Source organism: Mesoplodon mirus (assembly GCF_964341445.2).
Source record: "Mesoplodon mirus genome assembly, chromosome: 15".
NCBI lineage: Eukaryota > Metazoa > Chordata > Mammalia > Artiodactyla > Ziphiidae > Mesoplodon > Mesoplodon mirus.
In genome coordinates, this window is record NC_138991.1 from 1,017,709 (window position 1) to 1,037,500 (window position 19,792).

Below are 19,792 nucleotides of genomic sequence, written 5' to 3' on the forward strand. Positions count from 1 at the left end.
GGAGACCCAAGAGAGTGCTCACACAGCAGCACCCTCGGGGAACCTCGAGTCCAAGGCTCCGCGGGGACGGAGGCTGCAGAAGCCCAGGAGGAGCTGCCCCGAGGACCGCAAAGCTCAGAGCCTGGGCGCCCCTCCAAGGGCTGTTGGAGGGGCGTTTGGGGGCGAGCTGAGGGGTAGAGTGGACTGCAGCCTGGCTATAAGTGGCTTTCGGTGGGTGGCCGCACTCGCTGGCTGGAGCTTCTTCACATCTGACGAACCAGCGCAGGGGTGCCACCAGGCTCACAACCTGCGCCAGTCTGCGGCAGCAGCATCATCGCCCCCGCTGCGGCTGCCGACTCGAGGTCTGACAGATGCACACCTGCGGGGCGGTCCCCGCGGCGCCACTGGACACGCCCATGTGACTGCCCAGGCTCGCCCCGCCCTGCCGCGCGAGACTGGGACCCGGGCGTGAGATCCGTCCCGCCAGGCGGCGACGCGCAGGCGCGGCGCGTGGCGGTTCGTCGACCTCCCGGCCTGCCCCGCGATCGCTGACGTCGCGTAGCCTCGTCCCCGCCGCCGCCGCCGCCGCCGCCGCCGCCGCCGCCGCCGCCGCCGCCGTAGTCGCCGCTGCTGTCGCCGCCGCTGCAGCTGCCGCCGCCGCCGCTGCCGCCATTGGAGTCTGCGCCTCGTCAGTGCGTCCAGTCCCGCGCCCGCCCGCGAGCGGCCCGCGCGCCCAGCCACCGCCGCCGCCGCCCGGACGGCGCCCGGGGAGGAGGTGGCGGGCCCGGGGCCGCGAGAGCGCGGGTGACAGGCCCGGCCTCACGGGGAGGCCCGAGCCGGCGGGCGCCCCGGCCCCGCACCGCACCAGCTGTTCATGAAGCATGTCGGCCACCAGCGTGGACCCCCAGGTAGCGGTGGGGCCGGGGTCGCGGGAGCCGCTCGCGGAGCGGGAACTCGGGGTCGCGGGGGCCGGGATCGCGGGGCCCGGGGTCGCGGGGCCCGGGTCGGGGTCGCGGGGTCGGCGTCGCGGGGCCGGGCCGACGTCGCCCGGGACCGCGGGCCCGTTGGGGCCGTAGCGCGCCGCCCGCCGGGAGGGGTTCTCATGGGTAATTTTGTGTTCTCTTCTCTGGTGCTGTCCGCTCGCGCGTCTGGGCCTGCGGCGAAGCAGAGAACAAAAGGGCAAGATAATAAAGGTGAGCGGAGTCCGGATGGCGGTGCGGGCCGGGAGCGGAGGGGGCGGCGCTCGCCTAGAGGGAGGAGAGGTCTTGGAAGCGGAGTTTTTCTCCTTCCTCTTCAGGGAGATGAAACTTTAGGCTGTGATATTGGGGGAGACGTAACAGGTCGGAAACGGAGTTTTCAAGGAGAAGCAAGCAAATCGGTGGTGAGAGTTAACTCCATCTCTCCCTCCTACGGCAGGCTGGTTGATTGGGGTGGGGGAAGGGAAGGAGGCCGGGGGCCGAGCGACCTGCCTGTCTGCGGCTCCAGGTGTGGGGCTGGCCCTGGGGCGGCCGCTGGCCCTTGGCCCTGTACGCTGGCGCCTTACCCCAGTCGTAAAGCCCCTGCCTTTTGAGCCTTTTGGGATACTCTGGCTTGGGGTCCACCCCCAAAACTCCGTCTTGGGAGAACTGGTGACGCTTCATGTTTACTCCAAAGACTGTTTTGAACCAGTGTGTGTGTGACTCGGGTGTAACCAAATACGGTTATCATGTTTTGAGATTGGAGAAGGCCCAGCACTTATTTACCTTTCCCTTCTTTTCCTGGCTGAGCGTGGTGACAGTGGAAAATAAGAGCACAGCCAGATAACAGTTAAGAAGCGTCGTTCAGTTGCAGGCTTCCCAGCTTTGCTGCCCGCGTAGCCAGGCTTTGGGAAGCACCGTTCTGTCTGGCAGACATAGATCTCAGACCACATCATCTTTACCAAAACCTGGTTACGAGTTCCTTGCATTATTTTGTCTGCACCTGTATTTTGTCCACATCTAGCAAAGTACGATTAATTTTTATCAGAAACGTAACCTAAGTTATTGAGAGTTTTGTATCAGTTTTCTAATTACTTGTGTAAGTATCAGTTCTGTAACGTCTGTGCCCATTTTTAAGTAAAAGTGGTTTCTAGTAGAAGTTGATGGGTATAAACTTGACTATCTTTAATTTCTGTGATTAAAAATAATTTTTAAAAAATTCAAAGGTAATATTTCGCAACTTCTCGTTCTAGTACAAAATGGTTCTTTGCATCAGAAGGATACAGTTCATGACAATGACTTTGAGCCCTACCTTTCTGGACAGTCAAACCAGGTGAGTTTATCTCTTTTTTTTTTTTTTTTTTTTTAGCATTTTTACATTTATTTTGACTGAGGTTTGTAATAAACCTTTATTAGCGTATTTCTGACTTTATTATCCTAAACAACAGAGAAGCAGACTATAAAGTACTAGAAATAAATGAAGAGGCTGACAAAGGCTTATATTGAAGAGCAGCTTCACGTTGAAGGTGGGGCATGAGTGCGGGGAAGCTGGTTTTCTCCCTGGAGGAAATGGCATCCCACACGCCTGGCAGGCATGCGGGATTCTCGTCAGCCTTGGTTAGCACTGGTGGGTGAGTGATGCATTGCGTTAGACAGAGTGGGGGTGTGCGTAGTTCTCTGAAGTTTTCCGGTGACTTTTTTTAGCTCTGGATGATTGGACTTTTGGTCTAGGAGCAGCTAGAGCAGGACTGTGGAGTGAGACTCCAGCCTTGGGTTCTTCACAGCACTGCTGACTGGGACACTTCTTCGATGGCTTGCCCTCTCTGTGCTTGCCTCCTTTTCTTAGGACAGTTGGAAGAGATGGCTCCTGATAGAGCTGTGGGGAGGGTGAGACTAGATGGTGCCCAGAGAGCTCAGGGCGGTACCTGCATGAGTTGTAGCCACCGTTCTCCCAGGTGTTGCAGGCTTTCTCAGCTGTAGCACTAAGGGGATTGTGGACAGAAACACTCTCTGTCTGGGGGGCATCGTAGGATGTTTAGCAGCCTCCTTGGCCTTCGTCTGTGAGATGTCATTAGTATTTGCGTAGCACCCTCCGCATAACAACCAAAAATACCTCAGCAAACATCTGCTGGGGGGCTAAATTGTCCTGGTTAAAATCACTGGGCCAGTTGGAGTTGAGGTTTAAGCCAAAGATCTGCCGCTTTTAAAATGCACAGTGCATGTTTGCTTTAGAGCAAAATCAGGCTCCGCCTCTTCCCTGTGGAATGAAGCTAGTCTGCCCTTCTGTAGAACATCTTAGAACTTTTCTCCATCCTTCTCCTCCTGCTGCACTTGGCAAGTCAGCAGCTGAGGAGCCTGAGAGACCCTGTTCAGAGGGGCCCCCTGAGGGCCCACCCCTCCTCTGGGCAGGACGAGGGGCTGCCCGGTGATGGGCTTTCAGCCAGAGGTGGTGGCAGGACGTTAAGTGGACTTACTGATTTCTCTCACATGATTTGTTCCAGCAGTGTTATGTGTTGATTTTAACCAAAAATGCAAAGGAGGGGGTTGCTTCACTTGAAACATTTCTTTATAGGGTAGGAGCTTTTGTTCCTCAGGAGGATGTCCTTAAAAATGGAGTAGGTGACTTTGTGACGTCAGTGGAGTAGTCCCAGCTGGCTCACGCTGGAGAAGCTGCGTGGAAGGACCGTGGTGGGTTGGTGCTACCAGTGGACAGCCTTAAAATATCCTCTTCATCCTGTGTGTTAAAATGTGTACTTGTCAGCAAGATGATTCATCAGCACATCACTTGGGAGTGAACTTATTGAGAAAAGTCTTAATTGAGAACAGACCTTCCAGAAATGCCCAGTTGTTGCGGAGTGTAGGAGGCGTGCAGCACGGGAGGGCTCTTAGATCCTAGTTTTCCCGGCCTTTTCGTCGCACGGATGAGGAGCCTGAAGGCCAGAGAGGCTCTGCTGTGCCTGGTGGCAGAGCCAGGCTGTGGACTGAGGGTCGGTACCTCTCACCCAAGTGTGCAGCGGGGTCCTTTGGTCCTGTGTTTGCCACTCGTTTCTTCACATGGGCTGTGATGCAGTCAAGAGTCCCTTGAGATTGTCACTGCCTCGAGATGTGGACTCTGCCGTGACGTCCAGCCCAGACTGCTAGTGAGGAAGCCGGAGCGGAGATTGGTGTGGCAGGAAGCACTGAGCGCACACTTCCTGTCCGTCCGCTTGGCCTTTACCGAGGTGTTGCTGACGTGAGATGAACTGCCCGTGTTTGAAGAGGACGGTTTTACATGCGGCCTTGCCCTGGTGCACGTGCGCGCCTGTGGAGCCTTCACCGCGGCGGGGGTCGAGGGCGTATCCGTCAGCCCTGGGCTGTTTTCTTACCTTTTCTTAACCCAGCTGTGGTTTGTAGTAGCCAGTTGGAGACACTATATGGTGTTCTGATCTGTGAAGCCTTAATGCTGCGGATGACTTGGAAAGTATTTAAAAGCACGCCTTTCCGTTAGTTGACTTGTACCACACTCTAGTAGGACTGCTTGGCTCGGGGTGGGTGCTGCTTCCCTCAGAAAGGCCTTGGGGACCCTGCTCTCGGTGTGTGTTTTCTTTCCTAGTGGCACCCCGGGGCATCCTTACGTAGCAGCTCTGAATCCCCTTCTGTGACTTGAAATTCAGTCAGCTTTTTGGACATGACGGGGGGAGAGGAAGTATGGGGCGCGGTGGGGGCCTAGGGGCGAGGGTGAGGGGCTCTGGGTGGGGCTCTGATGCTGCTGGATTGTCCTGCCTTCGCCCTCCTAAGGGCCTGCCGGTTCTCTGTTTTTTTCTCTGAAAGGTAAGGAAAGACTGCAAGGACCCACAAAGTTCCTGCTCAGAGTTTTGGAGACAGCGCCTCTGAGTTTGGTGTAGGTGCTGCTGGCCAATTGCCAGGCCGAGCGTGTGGACGGAGGGGTTACTGGGGATTCTGCGTCTACACTCAAGCACTCAGTTGTCGGCAGCCTTGTCAGCGTGCCCGGTCACGTCTGACGTAGGCAGAAAGGAGAAAAGTCAACTTTTTCGTTTTTCCTCTTTAATAATTCAGCTGTGTTCTAAGTGTAATGAGAAGCATTCACCTTTTAGGAATGTTGTATAAATTTACTAGTTTCAGGTTCTAGGGCTGATCATTTGTAGTTGGTTTAAGCCATGCTGTTGGTCGAGTCCTCTGATGAGATGTGGGCAGAGCTGCCCGGAGTGCTGGGGGCTGTTCCGCCACTTGAGGGTCAGTGTGGCATCTCTTCGAGACCTTGTGTCCACTGTCTCTCACATGCCGTCCGTCCTACGTGGTCGAGCTGACACGTATGCCTCTCTGCTCTCTTGGCAAGAAGCTCCTGTCTGCCCACCCTGAAGGCTCCTTCCTTGAAAATGGTGCTCAGCTGTCACCCAGGGTTTCTGTCAGGTTTTGGGTGGACTTTTCACCCAGCGGCACAAAGCTGGACGCATCGATGCCTTCTCGCGGCGCCTGCCCCATGCAGAGAGCCTGGAGGAGCTCAGCCCGTGGCTTCCTGCTGCTCCACGGTGGCCCCGGGGGCCTGGGCGGGGGTCAGGGCGAGCACTTGGGCACGGGCACTGGTTGCCGGTGGCTGCGTCTGGGAGCCGGGGGCGTCGTGCTGCCGAGTGGCATCGGGACGCTGCTCACCGCTGTGAAGCTGCTCAGAGCCGCGCACCTCAAGGCGGGAGACAAGCACAGAAATTGTGTGGGTGTCGGAAGCCGTGGTCTCCTCTGACCTGACCTGCAGCCTGAAGCCCAGGAAAAGCGAGTGCACTCCAGGATTTTCCCCAGGAGCTGTGGGCGTGGGGGGCGTGCTCTCAGCCCTGGGTCACTTTGTCACTGCTTTCACAATTGCCCTTGGTACTTCCCCTCTTGAATAGTTTATTCCAGCCCCCTGCATCCCCCACGTAAATGCTTCTCAACATACGAGGTGTTCCACGTGCCTTGGGCGTCTGAAGCCTTGGGCTTTCTGTTTCTCCCTCCGGTCCCTCTTCTTGGTCACTGTAATGGCTGAGTCACTTTATTGTTTGTGAACCTTAAAGCATTTGAGTAATTTCAGAATTTCTTCTCAGAAAAATGGATATAGGAATCAAATGTTCCAACTTTCAAGTAGGTGGTTTTGGTCATTGAGCATGAGGGTTTTTTATAAAACTGGTTAAGTTTTGTTTTAAGTATAAAAAACTTAATTATAGGATAGGTTTATGGGTTTATCGTCTTTTACTGTTTGGTTTTTCAAAGAAAGTCATCTAGGGGTAACTGTCACGACTATTTGAGTTTGTTTTGTTTGGAGTGCCCATTTTGTTTATCGCTTTTGACTCGGTCACAAGGAGGCGCCCTAAAAGTCCAGCGCTTGGGGGTGTCTTTTCTACTGTCATTAGACTAATTCTGCCTTGGAGACCTGTCAGCCTCCCTTTTTTGAGTCCCTTAGTTATACAAAGGCTACAGTTAGACGTGTCACACATGAAAGTGGTCTTCGGGGGGCGTGGTTTTACCCGCGTCGTCCTTAAAAGAGATTGTTCTATGCTGCTCCTTTCACTAGCCCCGCGATACCTCTGCGCAGAAGTATTGATGCGTAAGAGAAAGTGCGCGATTTGTCGTCATCCCTTTGGTTTCTGCACCCACGTCCCTGGCAGGTGAACTTGGGCCTCTTGACCTGGGCTGCACAGCTAACTAAGTAGATGGCGTGTTTGCTGTCGCAGGAGCCCAGCTGGGGAGCGTGGTGTCTGAAGAGCCTGAGGCCGCGGCTGGGCGGGCTTCTGAGGGGCTGGGCGTGAGCTCGAGCAGCACCCGAACCCTGCGGCACCACTGGCGGCCTTGTGTCCCAGCTCTCGGGGTGGCACAGTTCAGTTTCGCTGTGACTCGGGGCTGGGACAGTCAGCCCGAGCACTGCGGACAGTGGGCCCGGAGCCCTGGTGGCGGGGGGTGGGGGGGTGCGGACTGCAGCAGGGAAGGCCCCACGGGTTCTCCTGCTGTTCCTGGCAACTTTGCCTGTTACTCCGCTGCTTCACTCTTGGAGTTTGGAAGGAGACCCGGCAGATGTGGTAGGAGATGGGTTGCCAGTAAGGTGGGGATGAAAATGGATTCAGTTCCCAGCACCGGAGGTCACTGCATGCAGCCTGCCGTGCACCCCGCGGCCTGGTGGGGACAGACGACGTCGGGAGGACTCGGCCAGGGCCAGCTCGGAGCCCTGGGGATGGTGGTACGGGTGGCACGCAGCGTCTTCTTAGTAAACCACGGCTGCTTACCCTGTGAACTTGAAGTGGGGCGTCTTCGTTCCTTTCGTCGTATGAACTTAAGTGTTCAAGGGAGAGCTGCGGCCTCACTGGTGCTTTCCTCGTAGTGACCTGCCTGCATTGACCCGTCGCGGGAGGAGGGGTCGGAGTCCTCCCAGGGCCGCCTCCGCCTTGGTCCTGCCTGTGGCTGGGTGACGGATTCAGGGGTGCCGGCTGGCTCGCTTCCTCTTTCCCTGGACAGTCCTGGCTGGAGGTGGCCGAGAACTGCCCATCTGCACGATGGGGTCTGTGTGACCAGGGCGTTGGGCTTCTCCATTAATAGTGAGATTGGGGTGGACTCGAGGGACGTGCCGTGGGTAACATAGGACGTGTGGTCTCACGTTCTAAATGAGGTCCTGTTGTGCTTAAGGCTGAAGTGCGGGTCAGAAGTGAGGTGCTGGCCCCGTGGGCTCAGTGTTCCGTGGCCGTGCTCCTGTGGCTCCGGTTGGATGCGTGGCTGTGTGGTTTGGATGCCACGCAGCCCCTGGGTCCTCTCTTCTCCCGAGTGCGTTCCTTGTGTGCGAGGGAGGACGCGTTGACGTGGACCCGGCACCGAGGTGGGCGCCCAGCTGGTGGGGGTGGAGAGTGCTGACCTCCCAGGGACTGACTCTCCTCAGAGCAGCCCCTCCTGCGGGCCCAGGGTGGGTGGAGGCAAGCAGGGAGGTGGGGCTGGGGGGGCTACAATGCGGGGCCAGAGTCACTGAGATCCTTTCAAGGGCAGTGGCTCAGGCGGCTCCCCTGCATTCAGAGCACTGATGACGGCCACTTGTCTGGCTTTTTCTACCCCCTGAGAATCTCAAGGATTCGTGTTAACAGGCAAACAGTTACTACTACATTTTAAAAGCGATTCTGGAATAGTCTGCCGTCAAGTGGAGCAGCCAACAGGAAGGAGACGTGATTCCTGAAGCCCCAAGAATCCTAGGATGGGGTAGGGAGGGAGGAGGTGGCAGTGGAGACCGGCAGAGTGTGCCTGGGTCAGCACCATCACGTGCTGGGCCGGGATGTGCTGAGGAACTGGCCTGTCCTCCACGGGGACTTCTGGGGGTTCCAGAGAGATACTCCCTGTTCTCATTCCAGTGAAGCAGAGCCTCCTCCAGTCACCTGGGACACCAGCCACCCTTTGCCGGCCAGGGCAGCGGGTCCTCTGACTGGGCGACAGGTGCGGGGTGGGGGAGGAGGGCTCCAGCCGCCACTCTGCTTGTAGAGCCTTCTGGTTACTTGGGAGAACTATGCAGAAATCGGACCAGAGAACTCCACGTTTGCCCCCACTCTTGCTTTCCTTCACAGCCTTTCCGCTCTCGGGCCCGGTTCTGACCAGGACCCCTGGGTGAGTCTCTCTCCAAGGAGACGTCTTCCCGGAACTGCTGACCCCAGGTCTAAACCCGGCCCTGGGCAGCTTTCCTGAGACCCCCCCACCCCACCCAAGGGGAGGCCCTGCAGCTACTTAAACTCCTCACAGGGGTTCTGGCCATCACACGGAGGCATGTTCTCAGTAAGGGTCTCCCCGCCGTAGCCGGCTCCCCTCTGAGAGCCCCAGGAAACGGTGGGGACTGAGGGGGCCAGACCCCTTTGGGCTCAGGGGTAGGGGCGGGGCGGGAGTCCCGGGGGTCGTCCCGGTGGGTCATCAGCAAGCCCGTAGCCCTGGGTTCGTGGCTGCTGTTGGGAGTGTCTGCTGCGTCTCTGAAGCTTTCTCACTTTGCGCTGTGCCGCCCGTGCTGTCAGTATCCTGCATGAGCGTTATCGCCAGTGGGACAGAGACCTGTTCCTCAGGCTGAGTTCCTTGAAGTGGGTCGCTCTTCCAGGTGCAGTGGAGGGGTGCTGAGAAGAATGCTGTCACCTAACTTGAATCCAGATTAGTTGCAAGTGGCCCTTTCTGTCTGGAGTGGCCCCTGGGTCGTCTGGGCGTCGCCCTCTCTGTCCTGGCTGGGCCCCCTGGGAGGGGAGCCGCTGCTGCGCAGGCCCGTTCCCCACCAGCCCACGCTGAAGTAGCCTGCGCTGACGTAGGCGCGCTTGCCGTGGCAGCGCCTCCTCCGTGTCGGGACGCGTCTAACGCACCACTGCTTGTTTCCACAGAGTAACAGTTACCCCTCCATGGCCGACCCCTACCTGTCCAGCTATTACCCACCATCCATCGGATTTCCCTATTCCCTCAATGAGGCGCCATGGTCTACCGGAGGGGATCCTCCAATCCCATACCTCACCACCTACGGACAGCTCAGTAACGGAGACCATCATTTTATGCACGATGCTGTTTTCGGGCAGCCTGGGGGCCTGGGGAACAACATCTATCAGCACAGGTTTAATTTTTTCCCCGAAAACCCCGCCTTCTCGGCCTGGGGGGCGAGTGGGTCTCAGGGGCAGCAGGCTCAGAGTTCAGCTTACGGCAACAGCTACACCTACCCGCCGAGCTCCCTGGGCGGCACGATCGTGGATGGGCAGGCAGGCTTTCACAGCGACACCCTCAACAAGGCCCCTGGAATGAATAGCCTGGAGCAGGGTATGGTGGGCCTGAAGATCGGGGATGTCACCACCTCTGCAGTCAAGACGGTGGGGTCAGTCGTCAGCAGCGTGGCGATGACGGGCATCCTTTCCGGCAACGGCGGGACGAACGTGACCATGCCTGTGTCGAAGCCGACCTCGTGGGCGGCCATCGCCAGCAAGCCCGCCAAACTGCAGCCGAAGATGAAGGCGAAGAGCGGGCCCGCCGTCGGGGGCGCGCTGCCTCCTCCGCCCATAAAGCATAACATGGACATTGGCACCTGGGACAGCAAGGGGCCCGTGCCCAAGGCCCCGGCTCCGCAGCCCCAGCCGGCCCCCCAGGCGGCCCCCCAGCCCCAGCCGGCCGTGCAGCCCCTTCCCACCCAGCCTCCCCCTCCGGCCCCACCACAGCATCCGGGCCCCCAGCAGCCACCCCAGACCCGCTGGGTCGCCCCTCGCAACAGAAGCACGGCGTTCGGACAGAGCGGGGGGACCGGCGGCGACAGTAACTCTCCTGGGAGCGCCCAGCCCAGCGCCACCCTGAGCCCGGAGTCTCACCCCATCCTCGAAAAACTGAAAGCCGCCCACAGCTACAACCCCAAGGAGTTTGACTGGAACCTGAAGAGCGGGCGCGTGTTCATCATCAAGAGCTACTCGGAGGACGACGTGCACCGCTCCATCAAGTACTCCCTGTGGTGCAGCACGGAGCACGGCAACCGGCGCCTGGACAGCGCCTTCCGCGCCCTCGGCAGCAAGGGGCCCGTCTACCTGCTCTTCAGCGTCAATGGCAGCGGCCACTTCTGCGGGGTGGCTGAGATGAAGTCGCCCGTGGACTACGGCACCAGCGCCGGGGTCTGGTCCCAGGACAAGTGGAAGGGCAAGTTCGACGTGCAGTGGGTCTTCGTCAAGGACGTGCCCAACAGCCAGCTGCGGCACATCCGGCTGGAGAACAACGACCACAGGCCGGTCACCAACTCCCGGGACACCCAGGAGGTGCCGCTGGAGAAGGCGAGGCAAGTGCTGAAGATCATCGCCTCGTACAAGCACACCACCTCCATCTTCGACGACTTCTCACACTACGAGAAGCGCCAGGAGGAGGAGGAGGTGGTGCGCAAGGTGAGTCTGGGCCCCGGGGGTGGGTCGCTGGCAGGGACAGGGACGTCTGAGCGTTCGTCACCCCAGAACCCGGGGTCCTTTTCCAGTTGTTAAGCAACACAGGCGCACACAGTCTTGTAAAGGACCTGCGGGTAACTTGCTCCTTTTCTCTTTGTGAATTATGATGTTTTCTAGAACAGTGCTTCCTAGTCTCTGTCCAGCCAGGAACACTTAGAAATAATGTTCTGTGGCCCCGGGGTGGACAGGCGAGGCTGCTGGGGCAGATATCCCCACCGAGGGCCTCCCTGGGCGTTGCCCTCAGCAGTGGGGACGCTCTGGTCTAGGGGTCGCTGCTTATTTCTCTCTTGAAAACCCAATATTCCTGCAGTTTTGGGAAACCTGAGTTTGCTCGTCTAGAGAGAGTAGAAGGGCAGGGGAGGGGGAGGTTGGAATGCAGGCAGTTCATAGCTGGAATGTGTGCATCTAGAGTCACAGTGCAAACCCTTGGGTGGGTCTCTGAGTGGGTCCCAGCCTCCTGTGACAGCCCACAGAGTGAGTCTGCTTTGTAGGAGATCAGGGCTCAGAGACCTGTCAGTTGGCCCAGAAATGGGAAAAATAAGGACATTGTGACACACTTGGCAAAGCCACTTCGTTCAAGAAAGTTCGTCCTGAGATTCTTCCTGCTTTTTTGGTGTTAAAATGTTCTTTCTTTCATGAAATGTCAGTTGATAATCGGTGGGTTTTCAACCCCTGTTTAGTCCTCTGTATTACAAAAAAAAAAGTGTTACTCATCTGGGAAGTTCAGTGTCCTGAGTGTTTTCCGGCAGAAAGGCTTGTAAACGGGACGTACAGAGAACACAGTGCTGGGAGCAGTTTTAAAGTTGTACAAAACTAACAGCTCACAGTTTGCAAAACTTTGAAAGCAGGTTGGTCCCACTCTCACTCTTGGGAGGAAAGGAGAAGGGCTTATTTCCAGTTACTGCGAAATTGGGTATAAAATGAAACACCGAGTTGCTGGATTTGCAGGGACAGGACGGAGATCGTGCTCGTGAGACTTGACGTCCCTGGTGACTGGGCGCCGGCTCTGCGTGTGTGGCGTCTTAGGTGCTGTGGCTCTGGGTTCTGCTGGTTGTGATGAGCTGAGGGGTAAACTTCTGCCCGGCCCTGGTGGGTGTTTGAAGGTGCTGGTGACCTAGAACTTGCCTCGTGATGGTGCTGCACGTCAGGAACGGGCGCAGGAAGGAGCAGCCCTCCCTCAGACCCTCGGGGCCCGAGGCTTCCAGGTGTTACTGCGGCGGGCTCGGCCGGGGTGTCCTCTATCGCTTGGCTTCGCTGTGAGGCTTCCCCGGGCTGCTCCTCCCTCCCCCTGGGGCAGCGAATGCTCCAGAAGCAGGTGAGCGCCTGCGAGGAAAGGTGCGCGAGCCAGCTGGGCTGAAAGCCTTTGTCCACAGGGATCAGTGTTCCATTAACTCATGTTCTGGAAGCCCGACCTCTTGCTGTCCTGGTGGCCTCTCTCGAGCTCGCTGGGCTGTAGAGGAGTGGGGGTGGGTCTCAACTTGGCCCCAGAAACTTCCACCAGGACGCTTGTCTTCAGGGTTCATTCTGGAGTCGGCAGCTGGCACTGCTTTCCATGCAGGAGTTGGGTGTGTCCTTAAGAAAGACGTGTACTGAGGTGAGGTTGGGAGCAGCTCCCTTAGAACTCTGGGCTTGCTGGCGAGGCCACCGTCACCAAGAAGGCCGCCCTGGAGACTCTCAAGAAGTCCTTTTGTCTTTCTGTTTATCAGCTGGAGTTTGACTCCATTGCTTTGAAATGATCATGATGCTCAGAAACACATTGTGTTGAAAGGAGAGATGTGCTTGCCCTTCTGCAGGAGTGCTGGCTGTCCTGCACCTCAGCCGTCCATCTGAAAGCCAGCTGGCTCCTTAGGGAAGCACCAAGTCTTGTGGCAGCTGGGTCAGACCCAGCCCTGCGAGCCTCTGGGTTTTAAATGTAGAAACAGCCACTCCTTAGGGCACTTAAAATAGTGCAGGTTTTAAGTGACAGAGTCAAGCTGAAGAGTTCCTCATACGACTGGACTGGCCACGGTCCAGGGTCCGCTCTGCACGGGCACGGCAACTCAGTGGAGAACCGGGCAGAGCCAGGGTTAGGAGGGCGCCTCTTCTGTTGGGTTTGCTGTGAGAAGAGGCTGTTCACAGTCTCAGGGGCGGTGGTCCTTGTAATGGCTGAAGGGAGTCGGGGCTTTGGGAGGTGCCCCCCCTCGTAGCACCACTCCAGCCGCAGCCACCTTGAACTCGAAAGAGAGGCTCGCGTTGTTGCTCTCCAGGAGGGGGGTAGAGCTCCTAACCCTCCCAGTTCGGAGTTCAGGGTGGGGAGGCAGTGTTAATTCTTGGAGCTGCAGCCATCCACCCACCCAGCCCGGCTCACCCACGTGCTCTGGGGCTTTTCGGGACGGTGAGACGGTTTGAAAAGCACCACAGCTGCCCTGCCCTGGTGACGGCACGGAGGATGTGGGGGAGTCGGCGTCATATGGACCTGAAGACACATGCAGTCCGTTTCTAGCAAAAGAGAGGGTTTTGCTTGCGTTGTACATTACACGTGTGGTGATCCCGAATGTTTGGGAGTTGCGTCATCGACCAGCCCCCGTCCAGCAGTGTCCTTTACCAGCTTCATCCTGCTTGAGGGGGGCAGGAGGAGGGGGACTGTTCCGTGTCTCAGCTGAATCGTAAGGAGAGGCCCAGATGGCTTCCGGCAGACAGGCAGCCGTGGGGAGGGATGGAGCTGCGGGTCACAGGCTTGTCACACACTTTGGGGAAGGTGGTCCTCTTGGTGGGAGGAAATAAACTGGCCGGGGAGCCTTCCCTGCCCAGGTGGCCACCATGTCAGGCGCCCATTCCGTGTGGCCAGGACCTGAAGCTCGGAACTGTCTTGGGCGGTGGCCCCTGCAGGGAGCAGGGTCCAGATCTGGCCACAGCACCTCGACCTGGAGGGAATTTGCGCGGCACGTTCGCTCACTGTGTTAAGCTTCTTTTCTCTTTCTACAGGAACGGCAGAATCGAAACAAGCCGTGAGGACGAAGCAGGCTCTGTACCGTCAGGCGTGGGGCTGGCGCGGTTGGAGGGTGTGTGCCTGGTGCTGTATCTTGGCGTCGGCTCTGGCTGGCCTCGGGCAGGGCTCGACTGCTCGCATCTTCACGTTCTGTGTAGTTTAGTTTTGCCCAGATGATCTGCATTTGTTTGTATTTTTTCTATGTATTGTAGTATTGTAGAACTCACTAATAAAGGACTATGTTTTCGTCAGCTTATCAATTACACTGACCTAATGTGAAATTAAGTATCCTTAAAAACCTAATCCATCCCAAAGATTTATTATTATTATTATTATTATTATTTTTGGTGAAAATTATGTTCTTATATTCACAGTCATTTAATATCTTTATATGAGGCTTCTTGTCCCCCACCCCTTTTGCTTTAATAGCGAGCATAAGAAACCACGAGTCACCTGGCATTTCGTGTGTTCTGTTCAAATGCTTCCCTCCAAGATGCCGAAGTCAACAGGCTGATGATCGCCTTGTCCGCTGCTTTGCCATTTCATCTGTTACCTGTCTGAGATGCTAATCTGCCCATTTGATTTCTACTGGACAGAAGGGTAAATTTCAGTCCCTCCAGTTTGGTGAACCTGCTGTTTCCTTGGAACACGGGTCTCGCACAGCCACGCGCTCCCGGCAGCTGACCACCGGCCCGGGCGTGGAGGCCTTCCTCGTTGTGTGCAGGCCGTTCGCTCCCCGTTTTCTTCACTGGAGAGTCCTAATGCCGTTTCACGTTTTTATGCCAATAATGCTAAGCTTTAAACCTGGGATCTGGTAGTCCAGACGGTGTGATGGATGATGCCACCGATTGTAAATTTCAGCGTGTGTGTCTAGTTTTCTTCCTGTTGAATGGGTACAAAAAAGCAAAAACACAGAAAACCTTTTAGAAACTGAATTTGCTGTCGTGTCTTGTGGAACGAGGGGCCTCCGAAGCACTCGCCACGGGAGTTTGAGCATGAAAGCGGTGTGCACGCCTGCCTGGCGCCCCGCACACGAGCCGGGCAGAGGCCTCCCGTGCGGAGCGCAGGTGCTTTCTGAAAACTGTACTCGCCAGGCCCTCCGAGTTACAGTTTAAGCCGTTTTATCTAGACTTGTATTTAGAACGTGTCACTTTCTCTGAACTGTTATTGCCTGTATGGAGTCACAGACGACGTCGGATAACTTCCTCTAGGAGAATACGAGCCTTAATAAACAATACCTATTTAGCAAGTCTGCGGTCACTCCGTTCTTCACCCCGTTTTTACCGGTTAATGTTTTACTTGCAGAGCTGGTTAAAAGGGTCGCTTCCAGAGGCCCGTTGTGTCCCCCGTGTCCGCCAGCCGTCCCTCACGTGTGCTCGGTCGTCGGGTGGCCTCACAGAGCAGGTGGCCCTCGGCTCGTCAAGCGGTCGGTGGGCGATGCGCTGACAGCAGTGCTCTGACAGGGTGCCCTGCCTCTGCCCGCGAGTCAGCGGCAGAGGCCGTGACAGAATCAGCTACCAACCGGCCTGTGCGCCTGTTCCTTAAATGGCACAGGCTCTCAAGGTGACCCCCGACGCTGCCAGCTTGCACCAGCCCTTTATCAGAGGGCGGCCGCCCTGCTGGCTTTGGGGGCACTCGGGCCTGAACGTTCCAGAGGAGGGAAAGCTGCGCAGGTCGTGGTGTGGAAGGGTCAGCGGGGACCTTGCGTCACATCTTGCTTACAAAGGGCTGCTGCTGGTCTGCCCTCCCCAAAACCCAGCCGGTCAGCCCACCCAGAAGCCCACCCGCGGGGAGTCTTAGCTTTGCGGTGGCTTCTGTCCGCCCAGCGTGCCACACATCTCTCCGGCTCCAGAGGTTTCCTCAGAGGGTCTGACTGCGGACCGTGTCCTCACGGGCTGACCTGTGGGCGGCTCTTGCGCACCTAGCGTTAAACTGTCCAGTGACGGAGGCCCGGACAGAGGCAGGCTTGGCCTGCCGGTGGCCTGTGGCTTCTCCCTCAGTGGGGCCTGTGCCTCGGGTCCCTTGCCATCCAGGAAACATGGGGGGTGGGGGGGCTCATTGGGCACAACAGCCTGAACCAAGGCCCACAAGCAGGTTCTTGTCAGGGCGCGGGGTCCTCGTGTCCCACCAGCGAACGCCGTGGCTGCTAGCGGAGTCCCTCGCACGGGCTCCTCAGCCTTGTGTGCAAACCGCTCCTGCCCCCTCCCCAGCCTCCCCTGCGCGCCCCCCGCGCTGGCTTCTCCTGCATCCTGGAGTCGCTTTTGAGCTTTGCACGCTCAACTTTTTTCGAAACCAGTGTGTTGTAAAAGGAATTTGAGCAGTTGTCCTGCACCACGTCTTTACTCCAGTGACAGGATGAGTCACCAGGGAACCTTTTTGAGCTGAGCGATCACCCGGTGGACCACGTCTTCCCGTACTGGAAAGGCCCCCAGAGGCAGGTGCAGGGGAAAGGGGACGGGAACAGCCATGCGCCTGGTAGTAACTTGGACCCCTCCTCGCCAGGCAGCAGGTCCAGGGTAGGTGCCGCCCGGACGCAGCCTCAGCACCCACCCGGGGGCCCTGGCTTCACCCCTGACGGCAGCCTTCCTGAGGGCAGCTCTGGGAGCGACCAGACGGGTGCCCGACCTGCTGGCCCCCGTGGTGACACAGGGCGAGGCTCCCGGAGGGTGCAGAGCCAGGAGGCACAGGAATACCCCTCCAGGTGCAGGGCGGCTCTGGGCTCTTGCAGGCTGGCAGTGCGGGTGGTGGTTTCTCATGTGACCAGGCTGCCCTGTGCCCTGCTAGAGTCTGGGAGGGGGAGAGAGATGAGGGGCTGGTGGCCGACTCCTGCTTGACATGGTGACAGGGTGAGGTGACATGGGGAGGGACGTGTCACCTCAGCCCTGCTTAGCTGGCTCGGAAATTAGGGGCTTCCGTAGGTTGAGGGGGAGGGGCTCTCCCTGGCAGAAGCCCAGCCAGGCTGGGGACCCAGGGCACAGTGCTCTGGACGAGAAGTGGCCGGAGGCGGCGTCCAGCCCCGGAAGCACCCCTCCCACCTCCCAGGTGTCGGTTCTGCCGCCACCTCCATCCGGCAGGAGGAGACCCCGAGCCGTCCTCTGTCTCGGGACGGTTTGCTTGGGTTGGGTTAGTGGCGGCCTTGGCGTCCCCAGGGCCTGCGGGAAGTGTCGGCAGGGTGGCCAGCCTCGCCCCTGTCTTGGTGGGAGAGACTGAGGCGGGGAGCAAGTACCATTTCTCAGTCTAGGTCGCGAGGTCAGGAGGGTGGGCTTGATGAGCCCCCAGAACATCCGGGTCCCTGGGTGGAGCTGCTCCATGGGCTGGGGAGGGCCTCACTCCCCTTTGCTATTTTTTGGGGCCTGCCAGCCCCTTGGGACAGGGCTTAGGCACCTGGAGATGGGGAGGGTACTGGGTGCCGCGAAAGGGGACCCGGGTCCCAGGTCGGGGAAAGCTGCTCACAGAGGCATATTCCAGGGGGTTAGGATGGGGGTGAGGGCTGGTGAGAAGCCACATTCTTTGTTTTCAAACTTTTAATTTGGAAATAATGTCAGATTTACAGAAAAGCTGTGAGAAGAGGAATAGAACAGAGAATACCTTTCACCCAGAGTTGCTTGTTGCTAGCATTTTGCCCCAGTTCCTTGAGCACTTGCTTGCTGTGTGTGCATGGGTGTGTGTGCATGGGTGTGCAGGTGTGTTCCTGTTTTGTATCTGTATGTATGTGTATATATAGGTGTGTGCATGTGTTGTATATGTGTGTATGGAGGGTTGTGTGTGTGTCTACACATTTAAGTATGTGTTGTATATGTGTGTACATAGGCGTGTGTTGTGTGTAGCGTGTTGTATGTGCCTATAGGGTTGCACGTGGGCCTGTGTGTGTGTAGGTGTGTGCAGTATGTGCACGCATGTGTATGTACAGGTGGGTATGTGCTGAGTACACGTGTTGTGTGTGTGCACGTGTTGCGTGCGTGTGCTCTGCCCCGTGTGCAGTCTGTACGGGGCTCTCAGCAGGTGATCACGTGTGTCTGGCTGCAGCACGTCAGGCTCCAGGGAGTGGATGTGGCTGGGCCGTTTGGTAATCAACACAACAGTGTGCTTGAGAGCATCCTGGGGTGGGGGGTGCTGCTTCCTGGCCAAGCCTCCCTGTGGAGGAAGCCTCAAGGTCATGCTCAGCCTCCCCTCCTCCTGCTCTCTGGCTCCTCGCCGACCTGGTGGGGAGGCCCCAGGGTCGATCTTACCCCTCCAGCTCCTTCCGCCGAGGCCCCTGGGTGGCTGGCCCTTCGGTGGCCTCCTCTGGCGATTGCTGTCCAGGACCGGTGCACCGGGAGCACCGGGGCCAGGTGCTTGGTGGCCAGGAAGCTCAGGGCAGTAGCCCAGGGGAGCGGAAGTGGGTTTAGTCCCAGGGCCGCTGCAGGGGGTGGGACGCCCTCCAGCAGAGGCAGGAGCAGGGGTCCAGGGCTGGGCCAGCATGCGTTCAGCAGGGCCTGTCCCGCTGGTGGAATGAACTGCGGTGTCTCCTTGCTCATGTGAGACTGGCTGCCAGCTCTGCGGGAGGCCTGGCATCCGAATGGTCCTGAGTAACGACTGCCCTCTGTGCCCCACCGCAGTGGCAGGGGCTGGACGGCCTCTCCCCACCCGCAGTGTGAAGACAGCTGCTGGCAAAGGTTCTGACGTGGCCCAGGTAGGGCAGGGTCCATGCTTCATGCCTGAACCCTGGGACAGTCCCAGTAGAGGACAGTTTCCAGGGAGTGGCCAGGGCCTGTGGTTCGCCCCCTTTCTTTTTTTTTGCCAAATGGCACCCTTTGCCCCGGTCACTTCCCCCTGGCGATGTCAGTGTTCCTTCCTGCCCAGGTGCAGGCCTGGTGCAGGCACCTGAAGCCCGTCACCGCATGGAGTGGACGTGTCCCTTCGTGCAGGTCCCCAGGGCCTCCCACTGTCCCCAAGCCCTGCAGTCACTGGAACCTGGAACTCGGTCAGCCTCTGGAGCTCTGGTCACTGGCCTCTTTCAAAGGGACAGGGCTTATTGACACAGTCCCTGCCATGGTGGGCCCCTGGGCCCGCAGGGGGATGAGGCCCCCGGGGGTCACAGAGCACATTCAGAGGGCGAGCAGGCTGCAGAAGGAAGAGGCTGGTGTGGACCAAATGGGGGTCCCAGCTGCACAGGAGGCGGGGGCGCTGGTGGGTTGCTGGGGGGTAAATGCGGGTGCTGCCAGAAGACACACTGCCCCACCCGGCCTTCCTGGGACAGTCCCCACTGGTGCCTTACTCTTGGGCAGTGTGACGGAAGCGAAGCTCAGGGCTGGCCCGATCCACCCTGTACCTGGTGGCCAGGGGTCCCAGGAGGGGATGGCACGGAGCTGGCTTCGCTCTCGCCTTGGGTCAGTTTTTCTGCCACTGGCTGTGGAGGGGCGTGGCCTGGTGGACGCCAGGATGGGGTGGGGCGTGGCTAGAGAGGAAGGTGGACAGACCTCCGGCAGCCCTGGACCATGGGATGGGTCCTGGTCCCAGCCTCTCTGGCTGCCGGTGAGGGACCCCAGCTGCAGGGGGTGGGGGGAGTAGGCAAATGACCGCCAGGAGTGCCTGTGCCCTGGGACGCCTGCCCTTGGGGCGGTCGGGACGGAGCTGAGGCCTGAAGGGCTATTTGGGGGGAGGCGGTTTTCCAGTTAGAGCAGCTGGGAGTCCAAAAGGCCCTGCTTCTTCCTCTGCACACACACACACACACACACACACGAGCACACACATGCACAGTAACATACATAAAAACACAGATGTGCGCGTGAGCAAACACACGGCCCGATGGTGTGCACGTATGTAACCCATTACACAGAAACATACATGAACACATACAAATCCACACACCTACACTTACACATGGGCCCCATAACACTGACGGTTAGTTGTAAAGATGATAATGGCTCAAGACGGGCAAGGGCCCCTTGGGAGGAATCCTACCTGACCCTCCATCTGGGCAT

At 58.2% G+C, this 19,792-nt stretch overlaps 1 protein-coding gene across 3 annotated transcripts; it reads left to right on the top strand.

Annotated features, from left to right (window-relative positions):
* The first annotated feature begins 619 nt into the window (after positions 1-619).
* YTHDF1 (YTH N6-methyladenosine RNA binding protein F1) lies at positions 620-15,078 on the top strand. Of its 3 annotated transcripts, none has more exons than XM_082645783.1 (5): positions 620-887; positions 1,145-1,172; positions 2,189-2,268; positions 9,284-10,804; positions 13,826-15,078. In XM_082645783.1, the coding sequence occupies exons 1-5, from the start codon at positions 861-863 to the stop codon at positions 13,850-13,852; spliced, it is 1,683 nt and encodes a 560-aa protein (XP_082501909.1). In that variant the 5' UTR covers positions 620-860; the 3' UTR covers positions 13,853-15,078. The 3 variants fall into 3 exon arrangements, with proteins under 3 accessions (XP_082501909.1, XP_082501910.1, XP_082501911.1); XM_082645784.1 differs by having other exon boundaries at positions 1,148-1,172; XM_082645785.1 differs by lacking the exons at positions 620-887; positions 1,145-1,172 and adding an exon at positions 1,259-1,360.
* The last annotated feature ends 4,714 nt before the right edge of the window (positions 15,079-19,792 follow it).